At 44.6% G+C, this 21,184-nt stretch overlaps 1 protein-coding gene across 1 annotated transcript; it reads left to right on the top strand.

The window, feature by feature from the left end:
- The first annotated feature begins 6,124 nt into the window (after window positions 1-6,124).
- LOC110294943 (uncharacterized) lies at window positions 6,125-20,893 on the top strand. The gene is made up of 3 exons (XM_029476985.2): window positions 6,125-6,134; window positions 15,685-15,780; window positions 18,289-20,893. The coding sequence occupies exons 2-3, from the start codon at window positions 15,771-15,773 to the stop codon at window positions 20,220-20,222; spliced, it is 1,944 nt and encodes a 647-aa protein (XP_029332845.1). The 5' UTR covers window positions 6,125-6,134; window positions 15,685-15,770; the 3' UTR covers window positions 20,223-20,893.
- The last annotated feature ends 291 nt before the right edge of the window (window positions 20,894-21,184 follow it).

Below are 21,184 nucleotides of genomic sequence, written 5' to 3'. Positions count from 1 at the left end.
GCATCTTAAAGGAGAAACCCCTATGCTAACTCATGGATACAGGGATCCAGTTTATTATGGTTGGGAAAGAATGCAGGACAGCTTGGTTTACATCATGGAGGGCTAGGAAATAGAGATCAAGTCAGAAAGTGGCTAAGATACATTCCCAGTGACCAATTTCTTCTAGTTGTCTCACATTTTCTAAAGCCCTTTTGACCTCCCAAAGTAACACCATCAGCTGAGTCCCAAATTTTGAAAATGTGAACATGTAGGGACGATTTCAGATTCAAGCCATCGCATTACATTAGTCGACCAATGTGGTATGGCTGTCTCATAATACTAGATGGATGTACTTCATTTACAGCAGTACCCCAGCTGTATCTGTTACCACATTTTCTCAGTGCCTAAGTTCATAGTCTCTTCTGTAGCTGCAAACAAACTCCTAGCTGTGATCCCCTGGAAGATAAAGAATAAACAAGTTTATGTGTCCAAGATAAAAATACTGAACAAGATCATACCTCTGTAAGGAGAGAAGTGCCATGCATAGAAAGGAATGATTGGGCCAAACCAAGACTGAAACATAGCAGGGAAAGTACCATGTTCAGCTTCTGGGTCACACGTTGGTAATCATCTGACCACCAATGCGTGTTCTCAGACTCATTCCTGTGGTCTTGCCACATGGTATCTTAGGCTGGCTTCATTCATTCCCTGTATCTTTGCTTAGAAAATATTCCTTGTTCCCAGCATTCCCAACATTGCTGTTTGGAGCTTTAGAGGTCTCCCTCTGCCGGGAGTCTCCTAGGCCCGGAGAAGGTAGTGGTGGAGTCACAGAGTAGGGCTCTGGTGATAGCTTTAAAGTCTGAGGGTCTCAGTGCTTTCTAGCTCTCTAACTGTACTGAAATGCTGATAATAACTTCTAAAAAGTCCTAAAAAACTTTCTTGCTCTTTCTGAGGGTAAAGGACTCCTGGCTTAGGTGATTAACACCTGTAGCATAACGGGAGGATTAAGCAGTGTGGCCTTTGTTCTATCTCAGCAGGAACTGCTGGCCTCTAACTTTCAGCCTGCCAGCTTGAAGTCACAGGAAGAAAAAGGGACACTTAGAGAAGTGGTTATGGAAGTTTATTACTAAGTTGTAAAAAGTTTCCAATGAAAGCTATCTAAGGGGAAAAGTGGAACGATCCAAAGTGGGGAAAGGGAAAAATTCTACTCTAAGTGGGAAAAGGCAAAAAATTCTAGTTTAAGTTGTGAAGGGCAAAAAATTCTAGTCTACATGGGGAAAGGCAAAAAACTCTCCTATCTTCAGAACTTACACATCTTTCAGAATACATGATCACGTTACAAAGTCCATCACAAGTTCACACAAAAATCGACTCGTAAATTGAAATAGAAATAGAAGTTTACAACAGTGAATGTTTACATGCATATCCATTAGGAGTAATTATCTGGCTAAACATCCCTCACCTGTCTCAGCTCCACAGGTTCACTGAAAGTTTAAAACCATAACTAAGTTATTAGTGAAGTTTTGTATAGATAAACCCAGTCAATATTTTATCTTCTGTCCTAGCACCTATAATAAATCGTTAGTTCCCTTTTTATGACCTTTGGTTAATTGTTTTACAACTTCTTGGAATGTGCTCTGAGTAGGAGAAAGTCTGGTTACCATCTAAGAGCAACTAACTGGGACACTTGGGAGACTGGCTGAGTTCTCACTGCAGTTTTGACTATCAGAAAAGGACCTAATTAGCAGTCCCACTATAAAAGAGCTTAATAATCACAGGTATAATCTTAGGAATTATTATAGGATCATCATTAAGAATTAAGTCATCTATTTGTCTATATAGCATCACTACATGACCGTACATCTTTGTGGATCTGCAGAGATCTGCTCTAAAGGGGTATGCTACTACTTAGTGATTATTATATATGTTTAATAACAACAGGAAAAGCATATTAATAGCAGGAATCTTTCCTAAAATGAATCCCTTACAGCCTTGCTTAATAAGGATGCACCTGTCCCAGGTTATATAATCTGAAGCAGGCCACTTCAGGATGATCACCTGCTAATTGTCAGCGTGTCCCATGGCTCCTGACATCCCCCCACATTCTTTGTGACAGGGTCTCACCTAGATGGTCTAAACTTGTTATGTAGACCAGGTTGGCCTAGAAGTAGATCTATTGTGGGTCTTTTGAGATCATGCTTAAGGTTTAAGACATGGTGGCATCTATATAATTTAAAGCTGTTGGTATGTCTGCTGGGGCAAGGTCTCAGCTAGCTGTCTAAACTTATCCTGACTTCTCTGCCATTCCATCCTTGTGGCTCTCACTTTTGCTTCCGGCTCTGTTCGTCTCCCCTCTGCCTCCTTTCCTTTCTTCCTCACTTTGCCACATCTCCTGCATCTGCACCTGCATGTCTGCCTGCCCAGAAGTTCTGCCCCCATACATCCAGCCCCAGCTCTGGTTGTTAGCTGCTTATTTAACAAAAGGCTACATTCTTTATTCATCTAGTTGGCTGGGGACGGTCACCTTCCCCATGGCAGCTTGCCTTTCTTTTAAAGGCAGGTGATTTTCTTATCTTGCTAGCCAGTGTTGCTGGCTCCAAATAACAATTGGAAACATAAGGACACTCTTTTTCATAGCTATAAAGTACTATATATATATATATATATATATATATATATATATATATATATATAGAGAGAGAGAGAGAGAGAGAGATTTATCATTCAAACATCCCTAGTCCCTTTTCCATCAGTGTGGACAAATTACTTGATGGAGATATCTTAGAAGAATAAAGATTTTAGCTAATGGTTTTTAATAGTTTATTCTTTTTGGGTATGGAAGGTGTGATAAAGCAGTTTAGTGCACATCACGGAAGGCTGGGAACAGAAAGATATAGACAAGAAGAAGCCAGGGATAAGACACCACAGAGGTTCTACTCTTAGTGGCTTCTTCCAGCTAGGCTCTACCAAGTGAAGTTTCCATAATACTGGAAAATAGCACCACAAGCTAGATTCTAAGCATGACCTTGTTGAAAACATTTCCTATTCAATCTACAACACTGTGTAAAAATTATCACTTTGCTACATCCCCATGACTTCATGGAAGTAAATATGTACACAAAAGATGCCTAAGCATGTCTTCACGCCAATCTTTATGCGTGCTCTGGTGTGGTTGCATGTATATGCATGCTAGATCATCTGTATAGGTGCCTTAGGGTTTCACTGCTGTGAGCAGATACCATGACTAAGGCAAGTCTTTTTTTTTTGGTTTTTTTTTTTTTTTTTTTTTTTTTGGTTTTTTCGAGACAGGGTTTCTCTGTATAGCCCTGGCTGCCCTAGAACTCACTCTGTAGACCAGGCTGGCCTTGAACTCAGAAATCTGTCCCAAGCTATCGTTCTCGCCGGCAAGAACACAGAAGTCCCAGACCCCGGAAAATGGTGCTGCTTATATAGCCCTCAGAGTAGCGTTTCAGCACCTGATGTGGCGTGTCAGCTCCTGATTTGTTGCTCGCCCATCACCTCATTACTATGCCCCGAGATGGGCAGTGACTAGGCGTGAGTTCACTCTCACACTTGCCCACAAGGCTTGTTTACTAGTTAGGCACAGTGGAAGCCAGCGCCATCTTATAATGGCGATTGCTCGAAGCACGGCTCTCCACAGAAATCCACCTGCCTCTGCCTCCCAAGTGCTGGGATTAAAGGCGTGCACCACCACCGCCTGGCTCAGGGGAATCCTTTAATGGATTTTTTTCATGCACCTACTTGGTGTATGGAATTGAGTCTGTACAATGGCAAGTTCATTTTGAGGCGTCTGAGCCTCCGTTTTATTTCTTCTTGGCCACACTGCTGAAAGATACCTGCCACCCATTCCATTCATGTTGCTTTTAGAGACTGCAGTATAGTCTTTATCCGCCCTTTTGAAGCATTCTTATTTTCACACGGCGCACCTAATTCATCATGACAGTATGCTGCCCCTTGCCACATACAGTTAGGTGCCCACTCTGGGATTCCCAATCAAGAACACTATACTCAAAGAGATAGCTGGCCTTTGGTTGGATGTCCCATCACTCGTCACAGGGAGCATGCAACCGTTGCCACAGCAGGGAGGCGCATCATCCTCTACCATGAGGGACAAGGTGGCCATAGTGAGATGGCCTCCATGGACAACCCACTCACAGATCCACTCCAGTTGTACATTTTATCATCTGTTGCTGGGACACTCAACTACTCTTCCCAAGCTCATGTTTGGTCCTTTGTGCTGTTTGACTCTTCATGTGGAAATGTGACTAGATGCTTGTTCACCCCAGCAGGGTACCAATCACAGACAAGGAAACAACTCCAGGACTCACTAAGTTCAGTGTAGTGAGACAGTGAGTTGATTTGGGTTACTTGTGGGGAGTATGGATGAAGCATTACAGGAGCGAGGAGGACCAAGAAGCAGGTACATCTGAAAGCTCGTCACAGCATGAGCGATGACATCAAAAGCTACACCCCTAGCTCCTGATGTCACATGGTCATCACGCTGTTCTTTTTTTTTTTTTTTTTTAATTTCAGGAGCTGCTGTCATTCAAGGATGTCTCCATTGCTTTCTCTCCAGAAGAGCAGGAATGCCTAGACGCTGCTTGGTGGAATTTGTATAGAAATGTGATGTTGGAGAATTATAGAAACCTTGTCTCTCTGAGTGAGGATCTCTCCCCTACAGAATTCCCAACCCCCTGCCCATATTTCACTCCCTCCCTTCATTAAATATTTCTTGGGAGCTTACACTTTGCAGGGAAGTCGTGGGCAGGTTCATTTTAACTGTATTTCCTTTTAAAATCTCCTTCCTTGATGGAGGATGCTTCTTACACTCTCATCGGTGGTGATTGTAGGAGTTTGTTGGCATGAAGTGTCATGAATTACAGTCCAAATCTTCCCTTTGATTTAGTCATATGTGCAAGGAAGTCTTTCATCTCCAAACTGAAGATTCTTCATGCGTACTCTACTGTAGGAAACCACTGGGGGGAAAGATGAGCAATGTAAGCTGAAAATAATTCTATGTAAGCTGAGCAAGCCAGGAAACAGCACTCCACTATGGCCTCTGCATCAGTTCCTGCCTCCAGGTTCCTGCCTTTTTTGAGTTCCTGTCCTGTTTCCTTCAGTGATGAACAGTGATATAGATGTATAAGCAAAACAAACCCTTTCCTCCCCAAGTTGCTTTGGTCATGGTGTTTCACAGCAATAGTTACACTAAGACATACACCATAGTCAAACTAGAAATATCCAGAGATTAACTGAAAATCAAGAAAGAAATAAGCAGAATCAACACATATCTAGCAAAGGATGATCTCAGTTACAGAAATATGTAATCAGAAATAGAAATTTAAAAGTGAAGCCAGAGGTGGTGGTACATGCCTTTAATCCCAGCGCTTGGGAGCAGAGGCAGGTGGATTTTTTAGTTTGAAGTCGGCATGATCTACAGAGTTCCAGAACAGCCAGGGATACACAGAGAAACCCCGTCACAACAAACAAACAAACAATTATATCTTTAAAGTCAAAGAAAAAGACTATCAATATAGGATTCTGTATTCATCATTCTTTCCAGAACAAAGTGGGAGTCAGGTTGCCCTGACATGCCATGATATCTAATACATATCTAACAGGGGTTTGAAGCAACTATATGAAAATGCAAAAAAATACATTGTACAAAATTCTTAAGAGAATTGCCAAAAATAATGTATACAGCAAAGACCTATCATTTTTGTCCCTACTCAGCCTGGAAGTGATAACTTGCAGTGTCAATCAAGGCTGTGGGAAGCCAGAAGTGGTCTGCATCCAGGTCCCTTAGACTGAGAACTACCATGGAGACAGACTTCATTCTGTCTTGGCGGGCTTTGGGTGGGGTGCCACCATCACTGGAGACCGTTTCCTATTTGCACCTTCGGTCCAGCTCTTGCCAGCCAGCCTGTTGCCCTCACAACTCACAACTTGGACTCCCAGGGAGGATTATTCCTAGCCACCTCGGAACCCAAACACTCTCCGGGGTCACCGCGGAACCCGGAGACCCGGGAACCCAGATACCCCGGAACGGAAGCCTGCGGAAACCGGAGACCGGAGAACCCGGACACCCTGGAACGGGACACCGCAGAAAAGATCCGTTCCGGAATCGGGACAAGGTGAGTCCTGGCTCGGCCTCCGAGCAGGGAGGTGGTTACTGTAGATGCAGCGGTGCGGGATCGGCGGCCAGTCCCGGGTCGGGTCGAGTTCTCTAGGGCAGCTGTCGGCTCGCGGCGAGGGCACAAGGCTGGCAGCCCGATGGCGGGATACTGGGGACACCCCGACTCCCCGTGTGCGGGTCCTGCCGAGAAAAGCCCTGGGCTGGGGTCCGCACCCCCTTCTCCCCAGCGGCCTGCACCTTGGACAGTAAATTCCTACGAATTTCCCATGTCTTCACATTAAACTGTCCCCGCGTATCAAACAAATTCTTGTGCTTTTTATATTTCTCCCCCCCCCCCCCAATCGGGTAGCAATGCAAAAGGACTTGTTTTATATTCGTGAACCGTGCGCCGGTGCAGAAAGCACTGGACAGTTATTAATTAGACTCCTAGTAAAACTTTTCACGTCACTCTTCTCCCTAGGCACGGGCACTTTAGCACGAAAAACCTTTGGGTTGAGCTTTCCCCTGGCAGATTTCAGAGGTGATATATATGCCTTTTTTCTTTTTTTGGTACTGGATTTCAGTACTTCTGACCTCAAGCGCAGGTACTAGGTGCTACCGGTGCCATGCCCCAGATTAGGAGTTGTTAAGGTCCCTGGGATTCTGTCCTCGGGCGGATCTGTGAACCTGCAGCCTTTAAGGCTGGTTACCAAAGGGATACAGGGACTGTTTAGTATATTTTATCTGAAGACACTTCATTTATTTACATATCTTGGCTACTGTAATATTATAACTGTGTCCTAATCTTGGTATATTTACTCTAAATTGTGACTTATGGGTCATACAGTAAGTCAGCTTTAACTTTTTTTTCAAGAGCTTTCACATGAATATATAAAAATTCATATAGTCACCTTGCCAATAGTTCCCAAGGACTGCCCCTCCCCATGTTTATGTTCTCTGGACCTCCCTCCCCCCTTTTGCTTTTTCTTTAATGACAGACATCTCTTCAGGTAGCCCATTCTGGCCTGTAAGTTTCCTCTTTTTTTGGTTGATGCCTCCTGAGAGCTGGGTTAGCTTTTTGGTAAGAGCTCCCAGTCCTGGGTTTAATTGCTGTTGCTAATAAATGAGAGTCCATGCTTTGACATAGCTCCTGGAAGCATCTACTAGAAACACTTCAGGACTGTACAGGGACTGTGATTTCTAGCTTTTCTACCTCATGACTACCCTGTGACTGTGCTTACACGGGTACGTATAGTTATTCACTGCCCGAGGTCTAAGGAGACTTTTCATCTCCTTTGTTTCCAAAAAGCTTGGCAGTTCATATATGGATCCTTTAATGAAAGATGAGGGGATCAGTGCCCTGCACCCCCCCCCCCAACCATCACCAGGTCTGTCATCAGGGCAGTAGACACCCATTGTATACATATCACCCATGTTAGGAGTTTCAAAATTCTCTTCTTTACAAAGCTGCCCTACCTTTTGTGTTCTGACTGCTTCGAGTGAACGTGTAATGTGCTGAGGCTAGCACCCGTTAAAGTGCCTACCTGAGGGAATTCCATGAAGTTTAAGGATGCTTTGTTTGTTCCAACAACAACAACAACAACAAAAGCCTGAAAGATTCCAAATACTCTCTTTTTCTAGTCTTCTCTCTTCTTCGGTTTACTGATGCCATGGTCAACTCTGTTGCTGGGCGTTCTCTGAAATGATTGGCATGTTAGCGTGTACCTGTGCACGCTTGTATTTCTAGCCATTGGAATAATGCCCAAGGGACTGAGTTAAGGACCAGCTTGGCCTTCACAGGGAATACCAGGCCACCTAGGTAACATCTCAAGACCCTGTTTCAACAAACACATCAGTCAATTATCTGCGTGCAGCATGCAGCTGAAATTATATTACTCTGAGTTCTAGTCTGAGGACCTTTCCAGGGCAGGTTTTTTTTTTTTTTTTTTTTTTTTTATACTAAGCATGATGAGACTGAAGGGAAATATATTTTACTCTTAGCATTTTTTTTTTCTTGTTCCTTTAAGTTTAACTTCTCAATGCCACACATATTCAGGAAATGTCAGCTGTCACAAAGTGAAAATTGTCCATATGTATGATGACTAATTGTGGTTGTCAGTTTAACTGGCTCTAGACTCAATTCAGACATGAGCTGCTGGGCACAGTTGTGAGCGATTTTCTTGGTTAGCTTATCTGAAGTGGGAAGACATTCTAAATGTGGGTGGTACCTTCCGTTAGTAGCTCAATTCAAAGGAAGTCCTAGAGGAAAGCTTGCCCTTTTGCTCTTTCAGTCTTGCTGATAAGTTCATCTATTCTGTTGTGTCTCTCACTGCTGTTACCACTGCGGCTATATTCCTTTGCTGATACAAGAACCCCATTTCGTTGGGCTTCCAACACACACTGACATTTAGTGGATCTCCAGGAAGCCTCTAGGCTTTCAGCGCGAGGTTAGGACTGCAGAGGCATCCAGCTTTGCAAACTGAGGAAGGAACTGCAGGGTTCTCAGGTCTCTCTGATTGTGAAGACAACCATTGTCATACTAACCCAGGTTGGATTGTATGTGCTGGCTAGTTTTATGTCGACTTGACACAAGATAAAGTCATCAGAGCAGAGGGCACTTCATTTGAGAAACTGCCTCCATTAGATCCTATAGCCACACCTGTAAGGCATTCTCATAATTAGCAATTAATTTGGAAGAGCGGCTCAGATCGCTGTGGGCAGTGCCACCCCTGGGCTGGTGGTCCTGGGTTCTATAAGGAAGCAGGTTGAGTGAGCCATGAGGAGGAAGCCAGGAAGCATCTTTCTTCGTGGCCTTTGCATCAGCTCCTGCCTCCAGGTTCCTGCCCTGACTTCCTTTGATGATGAAAGGTGGTGATGTGGAAGTGTAAGCCACATAAACCCTTTCCTTCCTAAGGTGCTTTTGGTATTGGTGTCTCATCACAGCAGTGGTAGCCCTAATTAATATCTTATATAAGCCAATCTAATAAATTTCCCATTTTTAAATGTGTATTTAGTTTATATATTTCCACCTATATCTAGCCAGAGAGAGTGAAAGTGAGAGTGAGAGAGAGGGAGCAGGAGATGGCCCCTCTGTGTAGTGTAGCTCTGGCTATCCTGGAACTCCGTTTAGATATCAAGCTAGCCTGGGACTCACAGATAATCATCTGCCTCTGCCTCCCTTGTGCTGGGTTTAAAGTCATGTACCACCATGCCTGGCAATTTTTTTTGTACTTTTCTTAAAAATGATTGTTTACAATTAATATAATTATATAATTTCACTTCCTACTCCTCTTGTGTACCCCTTGCTGTCTCTCAGATTCATAGCTTTTATTTAATTCCTTTACAAACACACACACAACTTAAGTCTATATAAATGCTATTTATGTATCTGATCATTTGCTGATGACTTATCAATTGGAGGCTTCTTCCTAACTGAAGGCTGTTTCTCCAGGTCTCAGCAATCCTTACTGGCCTGTGTTCTTTGCCTAGGGCTGGGGCCCAGTGAGATTTTGCCCTTACAGACATGTTGGCATGTCTGTAACTGTGGTCTTTACATCTTGACATCTAGCTCCTCAGGCTCCTACCCCATCACCACTGTGATGGACCCAGAGCTTCGGATGCAGGACTTGTGTAGTCCTTGTATCAACTGTGACTGAAACGTTCACGTTTTCTATATTTTGATCAGTTAGTGTTTTCCTGTAATGGTCTCCATCTGATGCAAAGAGAAGTTCCCTTGACGACGGGTGAGAACTATATTTATCTGTGAGTGTAGGGATGAATGTTTCCAATGTGGTTAGAAGCTACGCTGGCCCAGGAAAGTGACAGTTGTAGGTTCTCCTCCTAGATTCATGATCTCACTGCCTCTGGGTAGTTGGTTAGGTTCCCAGCACCAGGCCTGATATCCCTCTTGGTTAGAGGCATCAAGTCCAGTTAGAGCTGTTAGTTACCTCCAAGCTATTTTTGTGTGGCTTGTCGTGGCATGCTTGCTGCTCACGGTGTCGTGCATAGGCATCCTAGCATGGAGCACTGTTGTCTGCTTTTCTCCTTTGGAAACTTGCACGGCACTATCTGGTACCTTGAAATCTAGTCCCCAGGGAGAGGATGTTCAGATCAGGCCCTCTGGGTCCTGTGTCTGAAGTCCACAGTGTGTTCTGCAGAAGGGACCTATGGGCAGTGGCAGTGGCAGTTTGGGGAGTCTCCAGTACTCCCTGTAAATTTTATATATGTATATGTGTATATATGTGTGTGTGTGTGTGTGTGTGTGCTGTTGGTTCCGTTTTTCTAGGGAACCCTAACTAAGTTAAGGTCCTTTAAGTTGACAATTTATGTTTCAAGTGTTCTGGGTGATTTCCCAAAAGCAAAGTCTCATGGTCACTTCAGAATTAGGGAAGCCGCTAAACCAGCGTTTCTCAGCCTGTGGGCCACGACCCCTCTGGCAAACTTCTATCTCCAAAATCATTTATATCATTATTTAGAACTAGTAAAATTACAGTTATGAAGTAGCAACAAAAATAATGTTATGGTTGGGGTTCACCACCCCATGGAACTCTACTGAAGGGTGGCAGCATTAGGAAGGCTGAGAAGCACCACTACTAATGAATGGAATTTGCGTTAGTTAGCAAAATGAGAGTTGAAGTAGAGATGGTGGAGACTCATCTCGTCCCTTGGTACCCAGAGCCTGCAGGTACTTCACTAATGTGTGTGTAATGACAGCATCCGCAAACAAGCTACAGACGTCCCCTGGGGTACTTTGTACTTCCCAGAGCACTTGATGTAATGGAAATACTACATACCTATTAGTTTTTCTGCACAGCTACAGAGTAGTGACAAGAGAAGTGTGTGCTTAGCTCAGGTGTCTTCCCATAGTCTTCTGTCATCTTGTGCTGGGTGAATCTGCAGGTGTAAAACACAGAAGGAGTCACCTAGAGTTTAGTTGTGAAGACACGGCAGTGGTTGTAATTGCCTGTTGCTTCTTACACTGTGGTCTGGTGAAGTTAGGACTTTTTTCTTGGTAGTAGTAGGGGTTGAACCTTGGGCATCGTGCTTATGAGACAAGTGCTCTTTCACTGAGCTACATCCCAGACCCAAAGTTATTCTGTGAGATGAAAATAATATTAACGTGCAGACTTAGCGTATGCTCTATTCATTTTTGATGTGGCAAGGTAGGATTTTATTATTCTGCCCTGCCTGTTTGATAATGTGATGTGTAGCATAGGCTAGCTCCAAAGTCATGATCCTCGTATTTGACCCTCTTGAGTGCTAGGATCACAGGCACATGCCATAGGCTGTGTGTTTCATCTTCTGATAGAGTTTGAGCATCTTTCCATATCCTTAAAATCATAGACTGTGCTGGTGGAGGGTAGTGTGGGGGGAGGCTAGGAATGACTTGTGATATCCTTCCATTCTGATAACTCGGCCTCTGTTTTATCTTATGAATGCAATTGTCAGTTGTTGAGTTAAGTTGCCTATTTTTAATGTGATTGCTCATTTCCCAGTGCATTGTGATTCTTACTTGTGTTTAAGCTTTGAAATGGATGCCCTCAGAAGTGTCCCATTTCTTCCTTTGATTTTTATTCTTTTTGTGTGTGTGCGCACATGCACTGTGTATTCATATTCACGCGTGACTGTAGGTATAGGTGTGCACGCACATATGATGGTGTGTGTAGAGGCCAAGTGCTGGTGTCAGGTGTCTTTCTCAATTGTTTCCATATTAAGGCAGACGCTCTCACTTGAACTCAGAATGTTCTGATTTGTCAAATCCAGCCAGCCACCTTGCCCCAGTGATTCCTGGTCTATCTCCTGAGATCTGGGATTCCAAGGAGGCCTCTAGGCTCTCTGGGCATTTCCATGAATGCTGAGCCCACCGAGCCATCTCCCTTCCTTAAGTTCCCTGTTTTGACTCGTATGAATTCTTGGCACTTGGTTTCTGTTCTCAAGGCCGTCACCAGCTCTGGACTGTGACTCTTATGGGCTGTCATGCAGCTCTGTAGCTTCTGTGCGCACGGTGGAAACAGGAATTTCAGTTATTTCATCCATGTGCTTAATTGCCACAGACCACCCCAGTCAGGTATGGGGGTCCCTGGAATGAGGATCCTTTGAAGCTAGGTGGGTAAGGATTCAGCGGTGACAAACAGAAACAAACACAGAGGCAGTTTGAATCTGAGTGTATTCTGCAGCTCTCAAGCAGGGGATTTTATACATTAAAAAACCAAACATTACATCTCTTAGAAACTATATCCAGTGAAACAATCACAGATAACAACAAAAATCATTTGGCACAGTAAAGCACAAAAAAATCATCCAAGCATTACAACTCAGACACCATGTATTCAGTGAATCACAAACAGAACAGTTAACATCATTATAAACCACCAAAATATAACAATTCTAAAGGATGTATTCAGTGGGCGCTGTCATCCAAGGCTAGTGGCATATTTCCAGGAGCAGGTTAATAAATCTTTAACGGTCAGTGCTCTTAACTGCTGAACTAACTCTCTAGCTCCATGGTCAATTATAATTTAAACTATTTTAAATCTTTCTAATTAAGGCTTTCTTTACCATATACCAAAATCCACCTCTGATGACACACGTGTAGCCATATGAAATTTTATTGTTGGGAAAGTTTTTATCATGGTAGTTTTGTAAATGATTTAGAGAGTAAAACATTGGTTTCTCTGGGGATAAGGTCATGTTAGTGGCTCCATCTCTAGGAATGGTTTCTTACCCATTATTGTCGCTTAAGATCTTGGCCTAGGCTACTAGGAATGTGTAAATAAGAAAAGGAATAAGAGAAAACAAAATAGATAGACTGCCATGAGAACTACAGCTCAATACTTTTTCTCTGGCAAAGAGTTCCACAGCCAGTTTCAGGAGGCCTCCTTCTTTTGAGGTCAATCGCCTCAGTTTGTGGAACTTGTCACACAGATCCTACTGGACATGGTGTGGCACTTACTCAGCAGTACTTACTGAAAAATCTGTGGTTCTATAACAAAGATTCATGGTGACATCTATGTAGACATGACCTGTAATTGGCTCACTTTTTGTGCTTTCCCAGGATAAAGGTATTCTCATTAGCTGTAATGAGTCAGCTATGTTAGGCTTTGGTATCCAATAGCCTAAACTTCAGTGGAGTTTAAACATCAAAAGTATGCATCCCATAGCCGTGAGGCTGCAGCTCATCATTGTGGGTAGCAGGAAGAAGAGCTGCTTTTAAAACTCTGAAGACATGATACAGATGATTTCCACCGGCATCCCTAGTTTCTCTGGGGTGGTTGTGGGGTATGTGTAAAAGGAATTATCAACAGACCAACCCAACAGGTATTCGGACATCTCTGGAGAGAGAATACTGAAAATCAGTGGGCAGTGTTTGCCAGACACTCACATCTGTTCTCTCCCACAGCTGTCTCAGTCCACAGCTCTGGACAGAGACAACCCTAGAGTGAATGCATTTATCCATTTTTACTACAATCTGGAACTCTCATCGCTTCTCTGGAGACCTTTCTTGGTTCACAGACCTCAGAGCTGAAAGAGAACTTTTAGTCAAGTCCACTAACGTTAGCTAGTGTCCATCTGGGAAACTTATTTTCTGGTGTTGTGTTGACTATTCTGTGTCTTTTACCTTTCTATATAACATTAGAATCCTGTTTTTCTTTTGTCCTAAAATTTACTTTTTTTCCCCACTGCATCTAATTTGTGTCTGCTTGTGTGTGTGTGTGCACACGTGTGTTTGTGTGTGTGTACAAATGGGGCTGTACAACATGCTTGTGGAGGTCAGAGGATAGCTTGTGGCAGTTGGTTTTCTCCTTCCACCCGGTGGGTCCTCGGGATAGAGCTCAAGCTGTCTGCCTTGGTCAGAAGTACCTTTACTCTCTGTAGGGAGCGGGAAGCACTGAGCTATTTCTCCAGCTCCACAGTACGGCTCTCTAGTCAGAACACAAATGTCCTGGTTAGGTGGTTTTGTTTTTGTTTTGCCAACTTGGCATAAACTCAAGTCATCTGAGGAGGGCATAGCAGTTGAGAAAATGCCCCCATCAGACTGGCCTGTGGACAAGCATGTGGTGCATTCTCTTGATTGATGATTGATGTGAAAGGACCCAGTCCACTGTGGGGGATGCTCTCCCAGTACCCCACACCATCCCTGCAACTTTCATGTCACAAATATTACACCATCCCTCCTCTGTTGAAGCCTCACCAGCCTTCATCAGCCCTGGTCTAGCTTCCTGACCTTCAGAAACACCCCAAGTGAAGAATACAGATCTAACAGTTCAAAGCTAGGATAGCGTACTCGGGAGAGCATGTGACATTTGTCTTTCTGGTCCCCCAGTGAATTTCACTGTCCTTCACAGCTGAATAAAACCCCACTGTGTGTATCGCATCTTCACTGTTAGTCGTCAGCTGATGGACAGCTAGGTTGGCTCCATTTCCCAGCTGTTCGGAGGAGAGCAACCATGGTTATGGATGAGCAAGTATCTCTGTGGTAGATGGAGCCCTCTGGGTTTATGCCGGGACATGTGCTGGTCTGTCTTTAGCTTTCTGAGAAACTTCCCCCCTGATTCCCACAGTGGCCGTTCCAGTTTACACTTCCAAATAGCAGTGACAAGTCTCCTTTCCTACATCCGCACCATCCTTTGTTGCCATGTTCTCTTGATGCTACCCATTCCGACTGTGTGGAGACAGGACCTGAAAGTACTTCACATTTGCATATCCCCATGGCTGAGGATGCCGAACCATTTTAAACGTACTTCTTGGCTATTCACATTTCTTCTTTTGAGGATCCTCTGCTCAGTTCCTCATCCGATTTTTTGGATTAAGTCATATGTTTTCTTTTTGTTTAGTTCTCTGTGCTAACCACTTATATTTCAGGAGCTGTTGTCATTCAAGGATGTGTCCGTTGGTTTCTCTCCAGAAGAGCAGGGAATGCCTAGACCCTGTTCGGTAGAATTTGTATAGAAATGTGATGGTGGAGAATTACAGAAACCTTGTCTTCCTGGCTGAGGATCTCTGTCTACAGAATTCTTTTTTTTTTTTTTTTTTCGAGACAGGGTTTCTCTGTGTAGCCCTGGCTGTCCTGGCACTCACTTTGTAGACCAGGCTGGCCTCGAACTCAGAAATCCGCCTGCCTCTGCCTCCCGAGTGCTGGGATTAAAGGCGTGCGCCACCACGCCCGGCTTCAGAATTCTTAATAGCCTCTTAACAGCTGATTTCCTATGATTGGGGGACACCACAACAATGAAGAACTGTATTAAAGGGTCAAATTGTTAGGAAGGTTGAGGACCACTGCACTAAGTCAGTGGTAACTTCAGAAACGTGCTAGCATGAAGCATTGTGCCTGTATCTTTCAGTCCATTTCCCCTTCTGCCTTGACGGTCAACTGTGCAAGCAAAGCTTAGCATCTCCAAGTTGAAAATCCCTTACATAGATTCTAATGTCTGTGTCAGGGAATAATTGTGGAAACCATTTCCTGAAATCTCCCCTCAGATCTCTTTTTCCCAGCACAGTATGGTCAGAGAATCATTATTCCTTCTTAGGAGATTCTTAACTGAATACCATTCTCTGTTTGTAATAAACAGGTCTTGCTGTGTGTAAGCCCTACCTGGTCACACTGCTGGAGCAGAAACAAGAGCCTTGGGATGTGAAGGGACAGGAGTCAGGAATCATGTCCCCAGGTAGGTGGGAATGGATCGGAAAACACAGGAAGATGCCTGGCTTTCGGATGTGGGCCGGGAAGCTCTATTTCAGAGGAGACGATTGTTCAGGAGCCCCTGGAGCTGGAGTCACAGACGGTTGGAAGCTGCCATGTGGATGCTGGCAACTGAACCCAGGCTCTCCCTCTGGAAGAGCTACTCATGCTTGAAACTGTGAGCTATCTCTCTGGCCCTAGCTATGTAACCTTCAAGTGCACAAGTCATGAATTAAAACAGCAGTAATGCAAAGTCTATCATCTGCTCCTGTCTCTGTGGGCCAGGGCCATCCGGATAATACAGCAGTGCATAGCATAGAGGTCATTACCGTCCTTCACATCGACTTTTGTTTGCTGTGTTCTGTAGGGTCTTATGTTTATTTGCTTAGGACTTCAGGGCTTAGGCTGGAGGGAATTCTCTGTGGTTGAGAACAAGTTCTGCTTTTTCAGAGGACCCAAATTTGATTCTCAACGCTCAGCTTGGGGGAGGGGCAAGTTTGCAACTTCCTGTAATCCAGGGGCTCCGTTGCTCCCTTGGGGCCTCTGCAGGTGCATGCATACACACCCTCCTGTCCTGACTGTACTGCAGTTACCTGCCAGCCCTCAGACACCTCCCTCACACAGGCCTTAGTCCTCCCTTTTCTCTCCCAAGAGAGCAGACGGATGTCAGAAGTTGTCTATATTTTGGGGTGACCATGGAATGTTGTTTTCAGAAAAGAGGAGCTATGGCTAATGACAAAAATAAAAAGACTCCCCTCAGGTGGCCTTAGTGTTGTTCTCACTGGGGCACTGCTGGGGATTTGTCACAAAGGCAGTTGACGGTTATCTTTCGTTAGTTTCATGTTACTTCAGGGCAGTGGAGAGGCTCCTCTGTCTGCTCTTTTACCATCCGGAGGACACGTCCTCTTGGCATGGTTTTGATGTTGGACTTAGAAGTAAGTCACCAGCCGGGCATGGTGGCGCACGCCTTTAATCCCAGCACTCGGGAGGCAGAGGCAGGCGGATTTCTGAGTTCGAGGCCAGCCTGGTCTACAGAGTGAGTTCCAGGACAGCCAAGGCTACACAGAGAAACCCTGCCTCGAAAAACCAAAAAAAAAAAAAAAAAAAAAAAGAAGTCACAGCTGAGGGGACTAGTTATTTTGATTTCCTGCAGCTGTTTCTTCTCATTGTCCGTAGGCTTTTCACTAGAGCAGGACAAAACAAAACAAAACACCCCAAAACATAAACAAAAACAACAAAACCTCCCCAAAAACCATTTATTCCAAAATATGATAGGGAGAAGATATGGGAATTATTATCTTGACAGCTTGCATTAAAGAAAGACAGGAATGTACCAAAGCCTTCAGATATCTGCTAACCCTTACTCGCCACAAACTTGTTCCCACTGGGGCAAAAGCCTGCAGATGCCAGGAGTGTGGCAAAGGCTTCAATAATAGCTCAACTCTTAGTCGACACCAGGGAGTTCATACAGGAGAGATGCCCTACAAATACGAATTTCACAGCATGGGACAGCCCTGAACAACAAAATGCCCATTGCCAACAGAGATCAAGAGCATACAGCATCCCAGAAAATCAGTTAAGAGACTATATATTTGATTAAATAGCCACATCACATCCGATAATATAAGTTTCCTTTTAAATGAAGTTTGGGTAATTCTTAAAATGTTCCTCGCTTTAATTAGGAACTTGAACAGTTGAAATTCAGCTGGACTGAATTTTGAGGCCAGTGTTCCTTTAGAAGGAGGAGACTGGGGCATGAAGAACACGTTTGGAGGTGCTGCTGTCTATTTGAGGCTGCTGTCTATTTGAGGGCCTCATTGCTCGGCTGCCAGCATTGGTTTTCTCTGCACCACAATACACAGCTGAACACACACAGGAAGTGTTGTTGTTGTTGTTGTTGTTTTGGGGTTTGTGGTGGTTTGAATATGTGTGGCCCAGGGAGTGGCACTATTAGAAGATGTGGCCTTGTTAAAATAGGTGTGCCCTTGTTGGAGGAAGTGTGTGCATCAGGCCTGCCTGGATGCTGCCATGCTTCCTGCCGTGATGATAATGGACTAGGCCTCTGAACTTGTAACCCAGTCCCAAGTAAATGTTCTTTATAAGAGTTGGTCATGGTGTCTATCACAGCAGTAAAAACCCTATAGGACAGGGTTATTGGGTTGTTTTGGTTTGGTTTGATTTTTTTGCCATTGATTTGTTTTGAGAAAAGGTCTCACTGTAGCCCATGCCATCCTGGCACTTGGTATGGCGCCACGCACACCTTGAACTTGCCTTGATCTTTCTGCTTCACTCTCCTCTGTGCTGAGCTTATAGCTCCCACACTCAACCCCTAATCCATTCTTTTCACATGGGCATCCCTTGGAGAATCCAGCCCATGTGTGATGATATAGGACATTCACGAGGCTGGGGAATAACGCACGGGAGAGAAAATGCTGTTAGTCTAATGAAATTCATAGTTTTAGCCATGAAATCGTATGTCTTCTTTTCTCCCCAGAGAATCTTTCTGACTGTAACAACTCTGTGAAAGACTTTGATCAACGCCCAGAACTTACCATCCAGCAAGGTGTGCACAGAGAGAAGCCGTACAAGCAGGAAGAACTCGATGACTCAGCTTGCGATCAGCATCTCAGGGTGCACAAAGAAGACATGCCCTATGAATGCAAAGACTGTGGGAAAGCCTTTAAATACCGTTCGGTCCTCTACCAACACCGCATCATTCACACGGCCGCAAGACCCTACAAATGCAAAGAGTGCGGCAAAGCTTTCAAGAGAAGTAGAAACCTTGCTCAGCACCAGGTGACACACAAGAGGGAGAAACCACACAAGTGTGAAGAGTGCGGCAGAGCCTTTTCTGCGCTTTCTGTCCTTACTCAACACCGCATCACCCACACGGGAGAGAAGCCCTTCAAGTGTAAAGAGTGCGGCAGAGCCTTTAAATATAACTCGACCCTTACTCAGCATGAAGTCATTCATACTGAAGCCAAACCCTACAGATGTCAGGAATGTGGCAAAGCCTTCAAGAGGAGCCACACGCTCAGTCAACACCAGGTAATTCATAAAGGGGAGAAACCGCACAAGTGTGACGAGTGTGGCAGGGCCTTCAGTAAGCACTCGTCTCTCACACAGCACCAGGTCATCCACACCGGAGAAAAGCCCTATCAATGCAGAGAGTGCGGGAAAGCGTTCAGGTATCAGTCAACCCTTACCCGACATCACATTGTTCATACCGGCGCCAAGCCCTACAAATGCCCAGAGTGCGACAAGGCCTTCAATAACAGTTCGACCCTCAGTCGGCACCAGATAATCCACACAGGAGAGAAGCCCTACAAGTGTCAGGAGTGCGGCCGGGCCTTCTACTGCTCCTCCTTCTTGATCCAGCATATGAAGATCCACTTCGAGGAGATGCCCTACAGGTGCAGAGAGTGTGGTAAGCCCTTCAGGCTCTCCTCCCAGCTGATCCGACACCAGAGAATCCACACCGGGGAGGAGCCCTACATATGCAGAGAGTGTGGCAAGACCTTCAAGTATCAGTCAAACCTTACCCGCCACCAGATACTTCATACCGGCGCCAAGCCCTACAAATGCCCAGAGTGCAACAAGGCCTTCAATAACAGTTCCACCCTCACCCGGCACCAGATAATCCACACAGGAGAGAAGCCCTACAAGTGTCAGGAGTGCAGCAAGGCCTTCTACTGCTCCTCCTACTTGATCCAGCATATGAAGATCCACTTTGAAGAGATTCCCTATAGGTGCAGAGAGTGTGGTAAGCCGTTCAAGTGCTCTTCACAGCTTATCCGACACCAGAGAATCCACAGCGGGGAGAAACCCTATATATGTAAGGAGTGCGGCAAGGCCTTCAACTGTACTTCATACCTTACTAAGCACCAGAGGATCCACACCGGGGAGAAACCCTACGTATGTCAGGAGTGTGGCAAGGCCTTCAACTGTTCTTCCTATCTCTCGAAACATCAGAGAATTCACATTGGAGACAGACTCTATAAATGTAAAGAGTGTGGCAAAGCCTACTACTTCTCCTCACAGCTGAACCGACATCAGAGGATCCATACCGGGGAGAAACCTTATGTATGCCAGGAGTGTGGCAAGGCCTTCAACTGTTCTTCATACCTTAATAAGCACCAGCGTATCCATATTGTAGAAAAACCTTATGTGTGTAAAGAGTGCAGCAAAGCCTTTAGCTGCTCCTCATACCTGACTAAACACCAGAGGATCCATGCTGGAGAGAAGCTGTACAAATGCACAGAGTGTGGCAAAGCCTACTGCTTCTCCTCACAGCTGAACCGACATCAGAGGATCCACACCAGAGAGAGACCCTATAGATGTAAGGAATGTGGCAAGGCCTTTATTACTTCCTCCAGCCTTAAACGACACCAGGAAACTCACGCTCTCCAGACACCAAACAGTGTATAGAATTTGTGTATATGTATATGTGAATAATGAGCAAAGCCTTAATAGGAAGACAGTTGTTACCGGGTGTTTCATAAAAGGGAAAAACCCTGTTCTTGCACTTAGTGTCTTTAACAACTGCTGAACCTTCCATTTGCACCAAAAAGGCCCATCTATGAGGGGAGACAATAGAGGTGTAAGGAGTCTGGCAAGACCTTTAAGTAGTGTGTGGTACTGTTTTAGAGTGTGTACTGAACATCCCAGAGTTGAAAACTGTTACAGATGTGAGAACATGGCCTGGCCTTTGATCACAGCTTTTCTTTTTTCTTTTCTTTTCTTTTTTTTAAAAGATTTATTTATTTATTTTGTGTATGTGAGTACACTGTAGCTGTACAGATGGTTGTGAGCCTTCATGTGGTTGTTGGGAATTGAATTTAGGACTTTTGCTCGCTCTGGTTGGCCCCGCTTCTGGGATTTGAACACAGGACCTTCGGAAGAACAGTCAGTGCTCTTATGCCCTGAGCCATCTCGACAGCCCAATCACTGCTCTTCTTTATTGGACAGTAGCAAATTCATATTGGAAAGAGTATTGTCCTATGTCTAACCCTCAGAACATCCCAACACTATACTACAAATTCCCTCACAAAATGAAAAGATTAACATTTCACTAATACCTCAACAAATCTTTTTTTTTTCTATAGACAGGATCTCTGTAATAGCCCTAGAACTCACTCTATAGACCAGGCTGGCCTCAGACTCACAGAGATCTGCCTGCCTCTGCGTCCAGAGCACTGGGACTAAAGACATGCACCCGCAGGCCCAGCCCATACCTCAAAACTTGGTGCATACAAAAAATTATCATCGGACAGAAATCTTACAAATATGTAGAATGTGGCAAAATTTTGAACTGCTGCTTATCATTAATCAATGGGTGGAAAGACTCTATTACAGGTGTCAGAGTGATTTGAACTCATCTTCGAAAGGAT

The sequence above is a fragment of the Mus caroli genome, unplaced genomic scaffold (genome assembly GCF_978045245.1).
Source record: "Mus caroli unplaced genomic scaffold, Mus_caroli_1 scaffold_4, whole genome shotgun sequence".
Taxonomy (NCBI): domain Eukaryota; kingdom Metazoa; phylum Chordata; class Mammalia; order Rodentia; family Muridae; genus Mus; species Mus caroli.
Note: the sequence above shows the minus strand (reverse complement) of the source record. Positions and strands in the feature narration are given on the sequence as shown.